The sequence below is a fragment of the Mustela nigripes genome, chromosome 14, assembly GCF_022355385.1.
Source record: "Mustela nigripes isolate SB6536 chromosome 14, MUSNIG.SB6536, whole genome shotgun sequence".
Lineage (NCBI taxonomy): Eukaryota > Metazoa > Chordata > Mammalia > Carnivora > Mustelidae > Mustela > Mustela nigripes.
In genome coordinates, this window is record NC_081570.1 from 5,044,897 (window position 1) to 5,062,362 (window position 17,466).

General features: G+C 48.0%; 1 protein-coding gene across 14 annotated transcripts in view; it reads left to right on the plus strand.

Moving 5' to 3' along the window:
- Positions 1 to 17,466, plus strand: part of CAMTA1 (calmodulin binding transcription activator 1) — an 822,863-nt gene that overhangs the window by 794,939 nt on the left and 10,458 nt on the right. For 6 of the 14 annotated variants that reach the window (XM_059374689.1, XM_059374684.1, XM_059374681.1 and 3 more), the window contains 11 exons: positions 187 to 383; positions 782 to 860; positions 1,044 to 1,359; positions 1,803 to 2,326; positions 7,285 to 7,472; positions 7,977 to 8,223; positions 9,062 to 9,133; positions 10,646 to 10,666; positions 12,113 to 12,306; positions 13,030 to 13,104; positions 15,750 to 15,780. In XM_059374689.1, coding sequence (XP_059230672.1) covers positions 187 to 383; positions 782 to 860; positions 1,044 to 1,359; positions 1,803 to 2,326; positions 7,285 to 7,472; positions 7,977 to 8,223; positions 9,062 to 9,133; positions 10,646 to 10,666; positions 12,113 to 12,306; positions 13,030 to 13,104; positions 15,750 to 15,780 — 1,944 coding nt within the window. The remainder of the gene's footprint in view (positions 1 to 186; positions 384 to 781; positions 861 to 1,043; positions 1,360 to 1,802; positions 2,327 to 7,284; positions 7,473 to 7,976; positions 8,224 to 9,061; positions 9,134 to 10,645; positions 10,667 to 12,112; positions 12,307 to 13,029; positions 13,105 to 15,749; positions 15,781 to 17,466) is intronic. The other 8 variants (XM_059374691.1, XM_059374692.1, XM_059374686.1 and 5 more) reach the window with 7 other exon arrangements.

Here is a 17,466-nt window from a genome sequence, read left to right on the forward strand (position 1 = left end):
CGTGTGCTGCTGAGCTGAACCGAGCACATGCTAGTCTCCGTTCCACGGTGCCTCTTTATGTGCCCTTTGCTGTTTCCCAGCACGGGCGGCTGGTCGTAAAGCATTTGTTTCTCCTGCATGAAGAGGCTGACTTGGTCAGGAGAGGCCCTTGGTCCTTAGTTGTTAACACGGGCTTCCTCCTTCTAGTGCGCTTCTGGCCCTGGGACGCTGGGGAGCTGCTTCGAGAACCGTGTGGTGGTCGTGTGTGAGAAGATGATGAGCCGAGCCTGCTGGGCCAAGTCCAAGCACTTGATCCACTCGAAGACCTTCCGTGGGATGACCCTCTTGCACCTGGCTGCCGCGCAGGGCTACGCCACCCTCATCCAGACCCTCATCAAATGGCGGTAATGCTGGGCCGTGTGCCGCTGGGGCTCATCCCTGCCGGTCCCTGCCCGTCCCCTTGCTGTGTCCTCCTTAGTGTTTTCCCTGGGAGAGAGAGATCCTGCCAGTCAGTGAGCACCGCCATGGCGGTGGAGCAGAGGGCTTTCTCTGAGGACAGTTCCCCAGGGAATTTTAGGAACTTCCGCCCAAGAAATGTGGGCCTGTGGTACTAACTCAAGGTTGCACTTCTCTTTCCTCCGGACTGCTGGTCCAAACCATGCTATGAAATTAGGGGCTCTGTTTCCTCACATCAGGGATGCTAAGTGCCCACTATGGTTTCATCTTTGTGGGTTTTATAAGGTTCTGGTGTCTTTCTTGAACAGGATTAATTGTGCATAATTTCTGGTGCCGTCCCTTACAGCACAAAGCATGCAGACAGCATTGATTTGGAACTGGAAGTTGACCCCTTGAATGTGGACCACTTCTCCTGTACCCCTCTGGTAAGGAATAGGTTCATTTGTTCCTGAACTCTTTTTAACCGGCATAGGGATATGGTGACATTTTTATGCCCCCGCTGAGATTGCCAACAAGGACCGGTTTGTCACTTGGTAGCAATAGCAGAAACAGAATATGTTTTTTAACTTGTACTGAGAAAACTTGCTTTCTGTTTTGCTGTTTTCTAGATGTGGGCCTGTGCTCTAGGGCACTTAGAAGCGGCCGTCGTTCTGTACAAGTGGGACCGTCGGGCCATCTCTATCCCTGACTCCCTAGGAAGGCTACCTTTGGGGATTGCCAGGTCAAGGGGTCATGTGAAATTAGCAGAGTGTCTGGAGCACCTGCAGAGAGATGAACAGGCGCAGCTGGGGCAGAACCCCAGAATGCACTGTCCTCCGAGCGAGGAGCCCAGCACGGAGAGCTGGATGACCCAGTGGCACAGCGAAGCCATCAGCTCTCCAGAAATACCCAAAGGAGTCACCGTTATTGCAAGCACCAATCCAGGTAAACATTCAAAATTATTACGTCTCAGACCTTGACAGATTTCCCATTCGCTTTCATGCAGCTACCCTCAGAAAATCTGTAGGATATTCACGTACATTTAAGGGTTTGGTTTTTGGTTTTCTGTTTTTGTTTTTTCTGTTTTCGATTTTTCTTTTAGCTCTAAGAGTGCCTACTGCTCCCCCTTCCCTTCCCAAAAATAAATGCAGAAAGTAGCAAAAAAAAAAAAAGAAAAAAAAAATGTGTCCGTTCAAGAAAGAAATACAAACTTTAGAAGAGGACTATTTGAATATAGTATATTCTGCTGGGGAATATTTAAGTGTTAGGGACAGGTCTTGAGTTCTGGCTTTGCACTTTGTGTCTCTCAGGCATAGAGAAAGTGTTAATTCTTTAAGATTCCTAATTTTATCGCCTGTCCTGACTATCCTTTCTACTGTACTTTTCAGAGCTGAGAAGACCTCGTTCTGAACCCTCTAATTACTACAGCAGTGAGAGCCACAAAGATTATCCAGCTCCCAAAAAGCATAAATTGAACCCTGAGTACTTCCAGGCAAGGCAGGAGAAGCTGCTGTCCACTGCACTGAGTCTGGAACAGCCAAATATCAGGAAGCAGAGCCCTAGTTCTAAGCAGTGTGTCCCCGAGACAATCAGCCCCAGTGAAGGAGTGAGGGACTGCATCCGGGAAACCTCCCCTCCCACTCCAGAGACTGCAGGATTCCAAGCCTCTGGATCTCAGCCTGTAGTAAAGTGGAATTCCAAAGGTCTTTACATTGGTGTGTCTACAGTACAGGTGACTGGAAATCCGAAGGGGACCAGTGTAGGAGAGGATGCAGCACCTTCACAGGTGCGTCCTCGGGGGCCCACGAGTGTCCTGATGATGGCTAACAGAGAGGTGGTGGATTCAGAGATGGGGTCCTACCGCGATAGCGCAGAGCGCGCGGAATGCTCACAGCCCATGGATGAGATACAGGTAAGCGCAGACAAGGTAAGCCCGTTGAGGCCGGGCCGTCTGTATCGCTCCCTCCATCCTTACGGCCCGTTTCCCAGGCCGCGCGATTTGCTCGCCAGCAGAGGGCTAGAGGTGCGGTCTTACACGGAAGAGTGGTGGAGTATCTTCTTTGTGGGCCACGTTTTCATTCAGCAACTCAAATGTTGTTTGAATGGGGCCTGAACACCAGTGACCTGGGGCTCAGCAAAGCCTTCCCTCTTCACACCAGCTCCTCAGAGCTCTCACTCGGGGCCCTCCGGTGGTCTCCTGTTTCCCTCCCACGTCCGGGGAGACGGAGAGTTTAACAGAGTCACCGCCCAGTCACTGCTAGAACAGGAGGCCTGTGGCTAGAATTTGAATGACCTAAGTGATCCAAAGAGCACAGTTGTCATCTGGCCACCGTTAAGGCGTATGCAGCATGGGGCTCTTGAGGTGCAGGGAAATAACCCTGAAGCGGGTAATTGTGCTTCTCATACACCTAGGCGCTCCAGAATCCTGTTGGGACATTAAATTTGCAGTAGACTATGAGAGGATAGACTGCAGTAAACTGGAGGTTAAGCTGTTAAGCTGGCAAATTCCATTAAATAAAATATACTACGCAGGGGAGGACCAGAGGAGCAGCCAAAGAGCATGAGATTGACTCACTCTCTGTCCTCGTCCCTCTACAGCCCAAACAAATGTGGCAGGGGAAAATGTCCCATGAGAAATTCAGTAGAGTACAGGTCTAGAGAAATGCCACCGGAAGGAGGGGCCTGGAGAGCCCCTGGCCTGGCCGGTGCTCGCAGGGAGAGGGCCAATTGCGGAGCTGCTCCTCTTCGTCCCAGGATCCCCTTCCTGCCGCCTCGGCTGGTGGCACAGAGAGAAGAAGGTGGGGTGCGGGCCTCACTACGTACCAGCCCATCACTGCAGGTTGGGGGAGGCCTGCCAGGGGGATCAAAGAACTTGTTAGACAAGAGATTAATAACATGTTTCTGGAAAAAGCCAAATAGTAAATATTTTAGGCTTCGTGGGCCATACAGACTGTCATGACGACTGAATCTGCCTTTCTAGCACAAAGGCAGCCTTAGATAATATCGAATGAACGAGCGTGGCGATGTGTCAGTAAATCTTTCTTTACACAAACAGGTAGCCGGCTGGATTTGGCCATACTGCATGTCAATACTAAGCAATCTAGGACCATATTTATAAATGTAAACAAAATAATAAGTTACCAGACTCTGAAAATCCTTGCCGTTCACTGGAGTTCTCTGCAGCAAAGGAAATGTTCTGTGTCTGTACTGCCCATTATGGTAGCCATTGGTGGTCTCCAGAGCCAAAAAGGTAGCCAGTGTGACTCAGGAACTGGATTTCTGATTTTATGTAAGTTTGATTAATTTAAGTTTAAATAACCATTGGATAGCAGAGCTTGGTAGCAGCTGGCCTTGGCTAAAATGGGACTGATGCAGGAAATACAAAATAACCTGACAAGTTCTACTTTACATTTCCACTGAGCCTCCAGAGAGAGTAAGATTTTGCTACCTTAAGAGCATCTACCTATGTAAAAGCAATAGTCTCAAGAAGTATTCACCAAATTAAAAAAAGACAATGAAAAATAATTAAGGAATTAAAGAAATAATGAAGCACTTCAAGCCAGAGTTCATGGAGCAATGCACAGTAAACCAGCAAAACTGATACGTCTGAGGTGTGACAGTACACACAGCACTTGTTAAGAAGGGATGCTGGAAACAGAGGAGGAATCCTATTTTAGAACTAATGTTCTTATTATTTCAATAAAACTAGGGAGGCAGGGAAATGAAGAAGGTAAAGGGTATGAAAGCAGCTCTCTTACTTGCGGGAGATTATAAATTTTGTTCCACGTGTGTTATTGATAGATAAGTGTAGGCTGAAACAGGCTTGCTTTGTATGTCAGGTTAATTGCATAAAAACAGGCTACAGAATTTCTTTTTTTTTTTTTTTAAGATTTTATTTATTTATTTGACAGAGAGAAATCACAAGTAGGCGGAGAGGCAGGCAGAGAGAGAGAGGGAAGCAGGCTCCCTGCTGAGCAGAGAGCCTGATGCGGGACTCGATCCCAGGACCCTGAGATCATGACCCGAGCCGAAGGCAGCGGCTCAACCCACTGAGCCAACCAGGCGCCCCAGGCTACAGAATTTCTGAGTCATTGAAGGGGGGAAAAGGGAACTGGGGCCCATTTGGGGAAAGTTCAGGAATGGAAAAAAGTAAAAATGAAGCAATAGGAATAATAAGCAGAAAACGTAATATTATAGGAATATTTTCAAACATGATTCATTCCCACTTTGCTATCTGGCAATTCTATTAAAAGATTCTCAGATTGGGTAAAAAAACAAACAAAAACAACAAGAAGAAGAAGAAAGCGGCAAAACATACTATATGCTGCTTATAAAAGAACTAAAATGAGATGACACAGAAAGAGTGAAAAGAAAGCCTTAGGCAAAGATAGAACAGACAAGTAAGTATAAAAAGAAAAAAAGATTCAAAGTACAATTCAAGGCAAATAGTATGGACATATCATTTGTTGTGGAGATACAACCCATCCACAGTTGTGTAACTAACACAGCCTCTGAATACTACAGCAAAAGCCAGTGAGTACAAAGCAGTGTGGAGCCACACTCAGTCACAGTGTGAGACTCACATTTACCTCAGCATCTGTCCGAGCGAGGAGGTGCGGAAAGGAGATGAGAACCCGGAACTAGGCCGTTAGAAAGCTGGCTTTCATAGCTTCCACAGACATATTTAATATCTGTGATGGATTTAATGCAGGATATGCTTGTATGTAATTATGCAGGCAGATGTGATTCATACACATAGTAAGTATACGGATGATTCTTCTTTTTCTGTATCCTAGACAGATCCGTGAAAATTGCTCATATGTTAGAACACAACAAGAATTTAAACAAAAACCTAAAGCTGCACATTTATAGACTGTCTTCTCTCACCACAGCACGAGAAATTTAGAAGCAGATGATGTGACTTTTCAGGTCCTACTGCTTAGAATGTTATTATTTTGTTTAAAGTCATTTGAATTTCCTTGCCTGTTGCAGCTGGCACAGTAAAAAGCGCGTGTGTGGTAGCCCAGCGTGTGGCACGTGTTGTGATCCTAAGTGTTCTCACACTGACACGTGTTATAAAAATGGAGGACTTGGGGGGGCGACTGTAGAGTCATAGTCTTCAGTCTCCAGAAATACCACTTTGCTTTTAATTAAACATTTGGATACTTTCATGGAAAAGGTATCAGGCTAGGACTTCCTGTTGCTTGAGTCACAAAGCAAGACACTTATATGGAGGGAAAATAAAGGCTGCAATTTTTTTTTTTAATTTTTATTCCTATTATAAGAACCATTCTGGTTTGTTGAAAATATAGAAAATTACCCAGGATAAGTGTTTAGCAGCTTCCTGCTGTATACCTCACGTCCCATAAGGCCCAGCCCCTCCAAGTGCTCCATGTAATGTTAGTGTGCCCCTTAGAGCCCTGCCATCAGCCCCCCAAAGTTTCCCACGCCCATTTGCAGTCATCTCTGCTCCCGCCCCAGCCCTAGGCAGCTGCCAATCTGATTTCTATCCTCAGAAGTTCTGCTTTTTCTGGAAATTCCATATCAATGGCATCTTAAAATTTGCAGGTTCTGTGTCGGGCTCCTTGCACTTAGCATAGGGTTTGGAGGTTCATTCACGTTGTAAGATAAGCATTTTGTCACCTTTGTGTGGGTCCTTTCAGGATACTTTCACTTAGAAACTTAAATGGCTATTATTTCCATTTCTCTTGTCAAGAGAGACATGCAGGGAAATCTCTAGGAAACCGAGGCCATATCTCTAGGTCTGCTGAAATCTGCGGCGGCACCGAGCAGCTCGGAGGAGTCCGCTTCTCTCTTGGGCTTGTGTTTGGGGCTGCAGGAGTCAGCAGCCTCACTGCCCTGCACTAGTAACAAACGATTCATTTTTCTCACATGACAGCAGGTGCAGAGGTTCACTGGCTTGGTGATGCCATTAGGGCCCAGACTTTTCCCCGAGCTTTTTGTTCTTTCCAGCGACAACTCCTCTTGATTCTTGTTGCTGTGCGGTCACAGTGTGGGGGCGGATGCTTGTTGGGAGCCAAGGCAGGAAGAAGAGGGGAAGAGCCAAGGGCATCGGTGCTGTTCATCAGGAAAGCCAAAGCTTTCCAGGGATGCCTGGTGGCTCAGTCGGTTGGGAGTCCGCCTTCGGCTCAGGTCATGACCCCGGGGTGTGGGGGGTGTCCCTGCTCTGCGGAGAGCCGGCTTCTCCCTCTCCCCGCCGCTCCCCTTGCTGGTTTGTTCTCGCTCTCTCTGACAAATAAATAAATAAAATCTTTTTAAAACAAAAATTTTAAAAGCTTCTCCCCAGACCGCGCAGCAGACGTCCGTAGAGTCTCTTTGTCCATAAGCGGGTCATGTATCCTCCCCTCTGTGTGCAGGAGGGTGGGAGGTCCGGGGGAGGATTATCTGACTGGTTCCAGCCAGTCGGGAGCCGGCCTCGCCGATGGGCTCATTGCTGCCCTCTACAGGACCGGGGTCTCTAGGCAAGGTCAGGGTGGCAGGGACAGTGGCCTTCTTTTAGGTACCCTGTAGCGTCACCATGGTAATGTGACAACTTGCTGAAGAGCTGCCCAGTCACAGTATCATTAAATGGCTGATCCGAGCTGAGAGCAGAGAGTAGGCACAAGGCAGAAGCTCTGTAAGACTTGTGTATAAAGGTATTGGCCGGACCACGATTAGGAGAGAATCAGGTCTCAGTGTATTTGGCTGAATTGTATAAAACCTTACAGTGATGCTGGGCTGCACTGGATTGAGGTGGAAGGCCGCCCTCCCTTCATTTTTCTTCCCAAGGGTAGGTGGGGTGGGGGGAGGGGCTGGATAATTCTTAAGGTTTCCTCTTAACCTGAGTGTTTTGTGAACTCCGGATTCCAGGTGAACATGATGACCTTGGCAGAGCACATCATTGAAGCCACACCTGATCGAATTAAACAGGAGAGTTTTGTGCCCACGGAGCCCTCGGCATTGGAAAGACCAGACACTGCCACCATCAGCAGTACCATGAGCTGGCTGGCCAGTTACCTAGCCGATGTCGACCGTCTGCCAAGCGCTGCCCAGATCAGGTCAGCGGAAGTCCGTGGGCCACTGAGTGGCGTAAATGCCTGGACTCAGCGGGAGGTGTGGGAGGCTAATTAGAGCTGATGAATGCCATGTAATAGGAGATCTCGTGAAGGAAGGAAGACAGCGCTGGGACAAGTCCCTTCACCACTTTTAGATGCCTGCTCGCGTCCTCGCCTCTTCCATGACTTTTCTCTCCTTGTAGCACTTGTGAGGTCATGTCCCATGATGCCCCCCCCCACCCACCCAATTCATCTGAAGCTTCCTGAGGGCCGGATGGCATCTTCGGTGGCTTATTTAGCATAGCGCTAAATTTGTGATAGGCACTTAGGAGGAACTCGCGACCTGAAGGACAGTTAAAGTATAGAATATGTTTAGCAGCTGACAGGACTGAACGAAGGCATGTTCGTAAGAGTGCGCAGTGGCCCTTGTCTTCTTACTCAGCAGTATGTGATGGGGATTGTGCTGATCAGTCACCGGTCTCTCCCTTGTGTCTCCTCTTGTTTCAGAAGTGCATATAATGAGCCTCTCACCCCTTCTTCTAATACCAGCTTGAGCCCTGTTGGCTCCCCAGTCAGTGAAATGGCTTTTGAGAAACCCAGCCTTCCCTCAGCAGCAGACTGGTCAGAATTCCTGAGTGCGTCTACCAGTGAGAAGGTGGAGAATGAATTTGCTCAGTTGACTCTTTCTGATCATGAGCAGAGAGAGCTCTATGAAGCCGCCAGGCTCGTCCAGACTGCTTTCCGGAAATACAAGGTAAAGTAGAACAGAGTCCTGACACGACATTGGTAAGGTCGGGGACCACAGATGGAAGTCAGCATCATCCTAACTAGAACTTATGCCCCTCACTTCTTTTTTTTTTTCTGAGTCTGTAGAATTGTTATTTGGAATTATCCTGCCATATGAAATTTTAGTAATAATTTTCAGAAGCTTTAGGGAAATTAACCAGTAGAGTGTAGTTAACACCATGTCAACTTATTCTTGGTAATGGTGACAGATATTTAGTATTTAGTTAGTATAAAGGGAGTTGATACCTCTGCCACAAGGAATTAATAACCTAAGGCAAGGGTTCTTAAGGGACTGGGACTGACTGTAGGCAGCCCATGAATTCCTAAAATCTTGTGCTAAAGCTTGTGTGTGCATCTTTGGTGGGAGAAGGTCTGTGGCCTTCCACAGATTCTCAGAGGAGTCTTTGACCACCCTGAGAAGATGTTAAAAGCCGGTACTCATCAATCCCAAAGTCAGAGTAGTTGGGGTTATGTTAGGAGAGACAATGGAAATCTGGCAACGTATAAGGGCAAGTAACACAAACTGTGATTTGTTAAATACTTGCACAATGAACATTTCTAGACCTCCTAACATCCAAATATCATAGTTCTATTTAGAAGGAAGAATCAGAGATTTATTCTGTAAGTTCATTTTTCCTAATTTCTACTTGTAATTAATTACTACTATATTTTCATAAATGTGGGGGCCTCAGAGAAGGTTATAAACGAGCAGTAATTCTACTCAAGTCTGAAGAAAGTTGACATTTCTTATACCCAATCGTTAATTCTTACACTGAATTGGATTTTTCTTTTACTTTATCCTTCAGGGCCGACCCTTGCGGGAGCAGCAGGAAGTGGCCGCCGCTGTCATTCAGCGTTGTTACAGAAAATACAAACAGGTAAACCATAGCTTTGGGTCACAGTAGGAAGTATGCCTCGTCCAAACAGCAACAGGACTCTAGCATGTAGTGTGGCCAGAGAGCGCTATGTCTGGCACCTGATTCAAAGGCTTTGGATTGTGTTAACCAAACAGCAGAGGGAAATGTTCCAGAGTGGGGGGTAAAAAACGAACCAAAAACCCCTCTGCTATTAAAGTGATGTCACAAAATAATTTCTGTTCAGATTGTTGACCTTTTGGTATCATGACCCCTGAGATGCTGGTCTGACACAGAGAAAGTTACTTGTGTCTGAAATGAGGCTCCGTGTGCCAGTAATTGTACCTGGAGTCATTGAAGGACTCTAGGGAGTCTGATGTGGTGATCAGAGAAGAGAAATAATGGCGCTTATCTTTGACCTTGAGCTATAGAAATGAGCCACTCTTGAGCCACGCTCCTTTCAGCTTCTTCCCAACCGTTTTCAAGTGAAGACTTGGAAAACTCTCTGAAAATCTTAAGAAGCCCAGAGCAGCTTATATGGCTTTTGCATTCCTTAGTTAAGAGATGCAGGAAGGACACCTAAGTGTTCTTTCACGCTGTATGACTGTTTCCAGAACACCCTGTGAGGCTACTGACCTGCCACCATGTGGGAAAGGGAACTCATGTGCATGGGGCCCCGAGGAGGTACCGTGCCTTACAGCCACGTCATCTCATCACATCTGCTCCTTACAATTACTGGCAATAAACGATTTTATGTCCCCTTTACCTTGAAGAAGCTGAGCTCAGAAATGAAGTCAAGATTAGATTTTCCAAACCACCTGGGTGGTTAGAAAATGTAAAAACCTGCCTACTTGAGTTTTGACTGGCCCATATGATAAAGTTTAGGCCTTTTAGTAGATTCTAGAACTTTTCAGCAGACGGTGTTCTAGGTAGGTTTTTAACTTTTTTACTTAAAGGAATAACACATGCTGAGATGGGTAGCGGTCCTGTGGAAGCGTGGTATTATGTTCTGTTATGAGGCAGGGCTCGCTTTGATTTCTCACACGGGTTGCCATGTTCTTGAGTTTCTCTCGGCTGAAGCCCTGCTAGTGAAAGGGGGTGGGCTGGGAGAAGTCTTCGACTTCTAACCCATTGAGTTCATGATCCCAGAAAATGAAGGTTTATTGTGTAAACGCTGGCACCACAGTACCTAGCTCTGTCCTCCCATTAGCGCAAGTGAGACACGTGAGGCTCCCAGTCTGTGGCCACAACAGGTGTTTATTCCAAAGCACGGGTCTAGGTTTTGGTTTTTAAAATCCTGTCCCAAAGAAGTGTTGTCTCCAACGAGGAAAACAGAAGGCATGATTTTTTGAAATACTGACAAGTATAAGACAAGTATTTTGGAAGATGGAAGGCATTAATGTAGCCAGATTGCCTTTTGTTTTTTTGTTTTTTTGTTTTTTGTTTTTCCAGTTGGGAGTTTTATTGGTTCTGGTTTTTAATTTCCTTCTATTCAGCAATCTAACATTAATCTTGTATTTTCTGTTTCTCCCCAAGCTGACATGGATAGCCTTGAAGGTAATGACACCCAAGTCCCCTCACAAACCATTCCACCAGAGTCACAAACTTCACACCCATCACCAGCTATAAGAAGGGGCCATTAAGACGGCAGGGTCAGGAAGCAGGCGTCCTCCCCTCGCCGGGCGCCTAACCACAGCACATCTCTGGGGCCCACATGGTTGCTCTGTTGGAGTGGGTTTTGGCATTAGCAGTCATCAGACATTTTCTTGGGCATGTCAGTCTAAAGAATCCGTCCAAGCCACCAATTCCCTTGAGCCCAGCCAGCTACTTAGGGCAGCTCCCTCCCTCCTGCTGGGCCTGGCCCAGTCATTTCTGAGCTTGCGGTATGCACGGCCATGGGGAGGAGAACCACAGGAGCCCTGTAGGGGACTGCGCTGTCTTCAGAGATTTGGGGGCAAGGGAAAATGGAAAGCAGGTCAGACGAGACTAAAGAGGACTCTTGTGCGAGGGTCTTGTGTCTTGAACATTCTGGGGAGACCGCTCCCTCTCCTCACTGCAGCTGCCCCGGGCAGAGACGCACGTAGGCACAGGGGTTTTCTCAGGAGTAGTTCTCCCCGGGATGGTAAGTTGCCTTCTTGCAAGCCAGGTGCTTCCTTGTGACTTCTTGTCCCCAGAGTCCTATTCCATTTCAGTAGTAGTTTGGACATGGCGTTTTTTTTAAATGTGGAGGGCTCTGTGTTCGTTAGTGCCTAGAGACAGAAGTGGAAGAAAACTCCTTCTCCCGTGCGTCATCCCTCCCCCGAGCAGTGCTGCTGTAGGCCGGCCAGAGAGCTGCTGGCGCCAGGTCCCGAGCTGGCCCCTGGCCTGCGACACTTGGCCCGCTTTCATGGCTTCACCCCATGTCAGTCTGATGAGCACTCATCTTTCTGCAGGTTAAATGTCTCAAAGGTGTCAGCGTTTCATGATAAGCCTTGTATTTGGGACCTTGCAACTCGGAAACGTGTCCTACGGAACCGTAGTTAGGAAGCAGCTGCCGACTGCTCTGAGTGGGCAGTGAGTGTGTGTGGTGACGATTGGGGCACATAAGGAAGGTTATTTTAAAATGCTTCAAAATTGCAGAGTAAATATTAATCTTGAACATTTAAGTTGTACTTTCTAAATACGTTTTTACTATTCCTAAATGTCTATGCATATTGCTGTTAAAAAAATTTTTTTTTCAAGAAGGGAAAAATGTTTGGTATTTTTGGGAAAAGCATATTAAAAGCAGTACATGGTCTGAAGGCAACCCTTAAACTAACATTTTGCATTTGGGGAAGGTAGGTGACAGTGTTCCTGGTTTTCCTCTTTAATGACTGAGCCCAAAACAGAGACTATGATGATCAAGGGGGGGAAAAAATGAAAAAAGGAAAAAGATGTTTCCTCCCCCTCCCCCGGCGCGCTCCGAGGACGTGGACTGGTGCGGCTCCCGGTGTTACTGTTGCGCCCGTTCTTGTTCCCCTGCAGTATGCACTTTATAAAAAGATGACACAGGCTGCCATCCTAATCCAGAGTAAATTCCGAAGTTACTACGAACAAAAAAAATTCCAGCAGAGCCGGCGTGCTGCTGTGCTGATCCAGAAGTATTACCGGAGTTATAAGAAGTGTGGCAAGAGACGGCAGGCTCGCCGAACAGCCGTCATCGTGCAACAGAAACTCAGGTGGGTTGACCTCTCGCTTGGGCGAAGCTGTCTGGGCGAGAGAGCCTTGGCTTCGTGGGGAGAATGGCCCTGCCCCGACATCGGGGGCGACTCGCCTTGGTGGGACTAAGTGCTGTGCCTGCCTGTGGTGATGCCCGTGCTGTCCGTCCCTCCGTGCTCAGCTCCTTCTGGTTCCTTCTCTCTAATCCGCAACCCCCACCCTGGGTCATTTTGTTGTTCCCACCGACTTCAGCTGGGGTGGGAATCTGGCGGGACCCAAGTTCCTGCTCAGAGCGGGCGCTCCACTAGGGAGTCCAGATTGTAGCGTCATTGCACACCAGCCCTCGGAGGGATAGTTAGAGGCTGGCTGGGCCATCTGAGAGAGCGGGACAGGGACTTGGGACGCAGTGAAACACGCTCATAGACATTCGGCAGAGTATCAGACTCGGGCGAGTCGGCTTCGACCCCGAGAAGGCCTAAGGCTGGAAAGCCTTCTTCCACCAAACAGGCTCAGGAAGGGCTGGGAAAGGACAGCTGGGGGTCCCGTATGTCGCACGTGGGCCCTGTGCCCACCACGGCTGTGGGCGGGGGCCACCACCCCCTCCTTCCTTCTCCGCCCCTGCTGTGCGGTTTGCTCCCTCAACTGTTTGATTAGGGGCCTCTGTCGCTGCTCGCCTGTGTTCGGCGTGTTCGCGTCAAGCGTCACGGGGCCCCCTCGTGACAGTCCTGTTCCGGCTTTTTCAGGAGCAGTTTGCTAACCAAAAAGCAGGACCAAGCTGCTCGAAAAATAATGAGGTTCCTCCGCCGCTGCCGCCACAGGTAACCCTACTCATCATCTAGACAGTTTGCTCATCGAGAGCCAGAGCCCAGCCCTAACCCTCCCGACCACGCATGACCGGCCGCAGCGCGGCCCGACATTCCTCAGGGGGAAGGTCCGGGTCGCAGGAGGAGCGCAGACCTAACTAGGGCCCGAGCTGCTGCTTCAGGAACGGGGGGCCTGGCGCAGACCGCGTGGCAAATGGCGGAGACTCACGCCGGTGACTTTCTGTCTTAGTCCGGGGTGAGGACAGCTGAATGGGACCAGCTTCTAATTCCCGTTTCTCTTCAGCCTCTTATTCGTATGCCACACGCAGCAGCTCCTCACTCCCAGCCCCGAGTCCTCCCGGGGAGCACGCGAGCACCACAGTGCTCCCGTCTGGAAGCCTTAGAAAAGCGCGCCCCAGCCAGGCTCCTGCTGAGCGCGGGTGCCCTCTGCTGGGCGCGGCGGGAAGGGGCAGCCGTCTGCGCGGACGCGCGTGCGTGTGCAGTTAGGGCGAGAGCGGCTTCCGGCGGGCCTTCCCTGGAGACCCGGCAGCGTCCCGCGGAGCCAGCTGAAAGGGTTTCTCTTGGTTTCCTCAAATTCGAGCTTCTTTTGTGAACACTAGGCGCTTCCCTTAGATTTGCGGGGAGCTGGTGAGATCGTTTGGTTTTCCTGCGCAGGTTAGCACTCGGGTCTGGCATCCGTCCCCGCGGCCTTCCGAGCTGTGTTTCACGACCCTGTGCGGTGTCGCTGCTTCCCTGTGCGGTTCCCAGAGCCCAGCTCTGCGGCGAGCTCTTTGACGTCTCCTTTCCTCTTCCTGTTTCACTGTACCTAGAGCCCGAGCCCAAGGGTCCGATTCAACTCAGGTCCAACAGACGTTCCCTTTTACTTCAGTTTTTCTCGCTCGGAAACCGTCTGCTTGCTCACTTGGAAACTCTTTGGGCTTTGAGACTTAATAGGCGTTGGCTGGCCATTTGTACTTTGACTTCTCTTAGCAAAAGAACTCTTTTATATGATGTTAAGAAAAGGGGCACAGGGCCACACATGAACAGTGATACAAACTTCAAAAAGAACATTCTTTAGGATGTATCTGATATTCTCTACCTAGAATGCAGTTTGGAAGAAGCTAATGTCACCCCCTAGGCCTCATCAGCCCACCTGCTCTCTACCACGCAGCGACAGGTCATTCCCTGTAATTAACCGGCCAGCGAGATTTCAGGACCGGCACTCAGCTAGGAGGTCTTGTTAGGAAATCCAGATGAAAATATGAGGCACCGGTGACATAATCACATCAGTTCTAGCCTTCCCAAGGGCCCATCTCTCTTCGCTCCCACTCTGTCCCACCTCTGCCAGCAGGACAGTACTTGCAGCCAAACAGGGAAGTTGATTCTCTCCGTTCGGTGGAAACTCTGGGACTTCCCTAGACCCTTCTCTGGAGGCTCTCACGTGTGCTCCCACTCCCTCCTCCCTTGTTCCTCTCCGACCTGCAAAATGAAAAACACAGGAAGGCTCTACCCAGCCCTGCTGAGACTGTGTGTAATGCTTTCCCGGCTGATTTTATCTTCAAGAAAATTAGCTGTACGTTGCTCTTTTTAGGCCACTCTGAACAAACCTGAATGTCCACAGGTCGCCTTTTCCTTGTTCTTTCTGCGGGTCTTCTCCCCAGGCTCTGCGAACACGTGTAGGTAGTGCAGCCTTGGTCGTTATGCGCAAACGGACATAAAGCCCCACACTCCTTTTCTTCTCTTTCTCATCCAAAGCTGTGCCTTGTGTTTACACTGGGTGAGGTGAGCGGGTCAGCTACTTAAACAAAACTTACATGCATAAAAGGCTGCCCCCTCCGCCCCCACAGTAGACTGCCCCCCGCCCCCAGTCCACAGTAGACTGGGCCAAGGAGTCTTGGCCAAGAGACTGGGCCACTCTTGTTTTCAAAGCTCTCTTTCTGTAAACCAGTGGAGAAGAAGCTCATGGTTACCTTTCTCAGGTTCATATTTGAACGAGTAGCAAGCTCTTGAGGGTGGCAAGAAGGTTTGTTATGAGGAGGACATTGGATTATGGACTCTGAATTCCTGTTCATTGTTTGGGATGAAATAAAGACCCCCGACTGGCTCTTTTCCTTACTTGCCCTGGAACAGTTCAGAGGTTAGGAGGAATGTGCAGGCAAATTTTATTGACCTCTGTACGCCCACTGTATCCGATCCGTAAGTCTCTTCCCATCCCTGCATCCGCAAGCTCAATAGAACCTGAAGTCTGAGCTCCTCTTTTCCCTGCGATGAACGTAGCCCTGGCTCCATTCTGGGGTACTGAATATTATTTTAAGAGAAACTGTCATGTGTCCTGGCCCTGAGAAGCACGAAAATAGAAAACCTCATATACACCTTCTCAGGAAAGGTAGGTAGATAATGGCTTCAGGAATCAATAAGAGGTGTCCCATTTCTTAAGGAATTTGCCAAGTCCTACGACCCCCACAGTTTTAGACTTCACGGTAAATTGGTGAATGTCCTACCTGCTCATTTCACATACCCTGTCACCACTCTCCTTTCTTTCCAAAAAAGGAAGCACTTTATACTCTTTTTCTGTTGTTGTTGAAATAAAGCTATGTATAAGGTTTCTGTTGTGACCCTCACATGCTAATAGCTCTTTGGTATTGTTTTACTGTCTAAAGCCCCCTGGTGGACCATAGGCTGTACAAAAGGGTGAGTTTAGCTGCCTGCTAGCCAGTGTTTACCTTTATCTTCCATTTTCAATATTTTGCTTTTTGCTTGCTTGCATGGGGCTGCAGCCTAGGTATGCCAGTAAGTTTCACATCCATTTTGAATGAAATAAGATAAAATGAAAACTAACCCTAATTACTAACACTGCTACATTATACAACATGGCAATAGTCACATACAGCAGATGAACAAGTGCATGAGTGCGAGGAAGGGAGGCCCTCCTGAAACCCCGCAGGGCATGCTTAGAAGTCGGCGTTGAAACAAGGCTGCACCAAAAGAAAACATCCAGCAGGTGGTTCTTTGTGATTCACATAATTGGCCACAATGAAATTCACTCAATTACTGCCACGTCAAAATTTCTAAAGCAAGAAAGCTCACGAGGTGATGCTGCTTTTTTTCCTTTCTTTATTTTATTATTATTATTTTTTAATGAATCCATTTCTTATTTAGAGTTACTATTTCCCGGTTACCCTGTTCCTATAGTTTCATTTCTAAATCTCCCTTTCCCTGGTGCCCTGAGGTAAGTCAGCGCACGAAGATGCTTTTCCAGAAGCAATGCAGGACACTCGTTAGAACACAACGAGCAAACCTGACTTCCAGAATTTAACAGCAACGCTGAATAAAGACAACGCGGTGTGAAGTGTCTTAAGTCCGTATATCTGTGTTGCAGTGAAGATTGGATGTTCCAACAGAATTTGTATTTTAAAGAAATGATAACAGAGGGGTATTTAGTAGACCCTGTCGGTGTCCTTGGGATTTTAGAATAGGATGCTGATTTGTAAGTAGACCCAAGGAGCAGAAGTCTCTGTCAGACCAGACCAGAAGTCAGACTGTGCCTGAAGTTACAGTAAAGGATGCAGAGTCAGGAAATTGATTTAAAAGCCAGGAATACCATTCACCAAAATCAAATCTGAATGTAGATGAATTGGACAACTTCTGTCTGACAGACTTAAGACAAGATCCACTTAAAAAATGAACACAGGCCTTACCTCTGCCCCGTCGCCCGGTTCTGCACCCTCCCTTCCCAGCCCTACAGTCACACTTGAGTCATGTGTACGATTCCTGAGAAGACACTGTAATTCAAGAAGTCTAAAACCTCTCATATTTCTGGAGCTAATATTTTTCATCCAAGTACACTTCTGTGGATGCTGACATTTTATTCATTATATCTTAAGTCAGAGGCCAACTACCTTTCCTGTAAGAGGCTTTAGTAAGATAGTAAGTATCTTGGGCCCCACGGTTGCTGTCACAGCTCTTCCGCTCTGCCTTCAGAGCATTTGAGCACCCACAGATAATACGTACATGAATGGTTATGGCTGGTGTGCCAATAAAACTTTATTTACACAGATATTCATTGGGCTGAATTTGGCCCATGGGCTGTAGCTTGCTGACTGATGAGAATAGGAGAATTGAGTTTTTAGAAGTTCTCCCGAAAACAAGACTCTATCTCTATAAAAGATTCCAAGTCTCACCTGTTTAAAATCATGGATACTCACTGAAAGAAAATGTATTAAAAAATACATAAATAAAGCAGCTATGCTGGTCTGTAAGTGTGGCTAGTCAGTCCTCTTGAGCACCAGGCTGCTGTTCACAGTTGTCCCATGTGGTAGAGACGTCTGTGTTTGAAACCTAAGAAGAGGGACGCAAATCTCCATTCCCTTCTCTTTC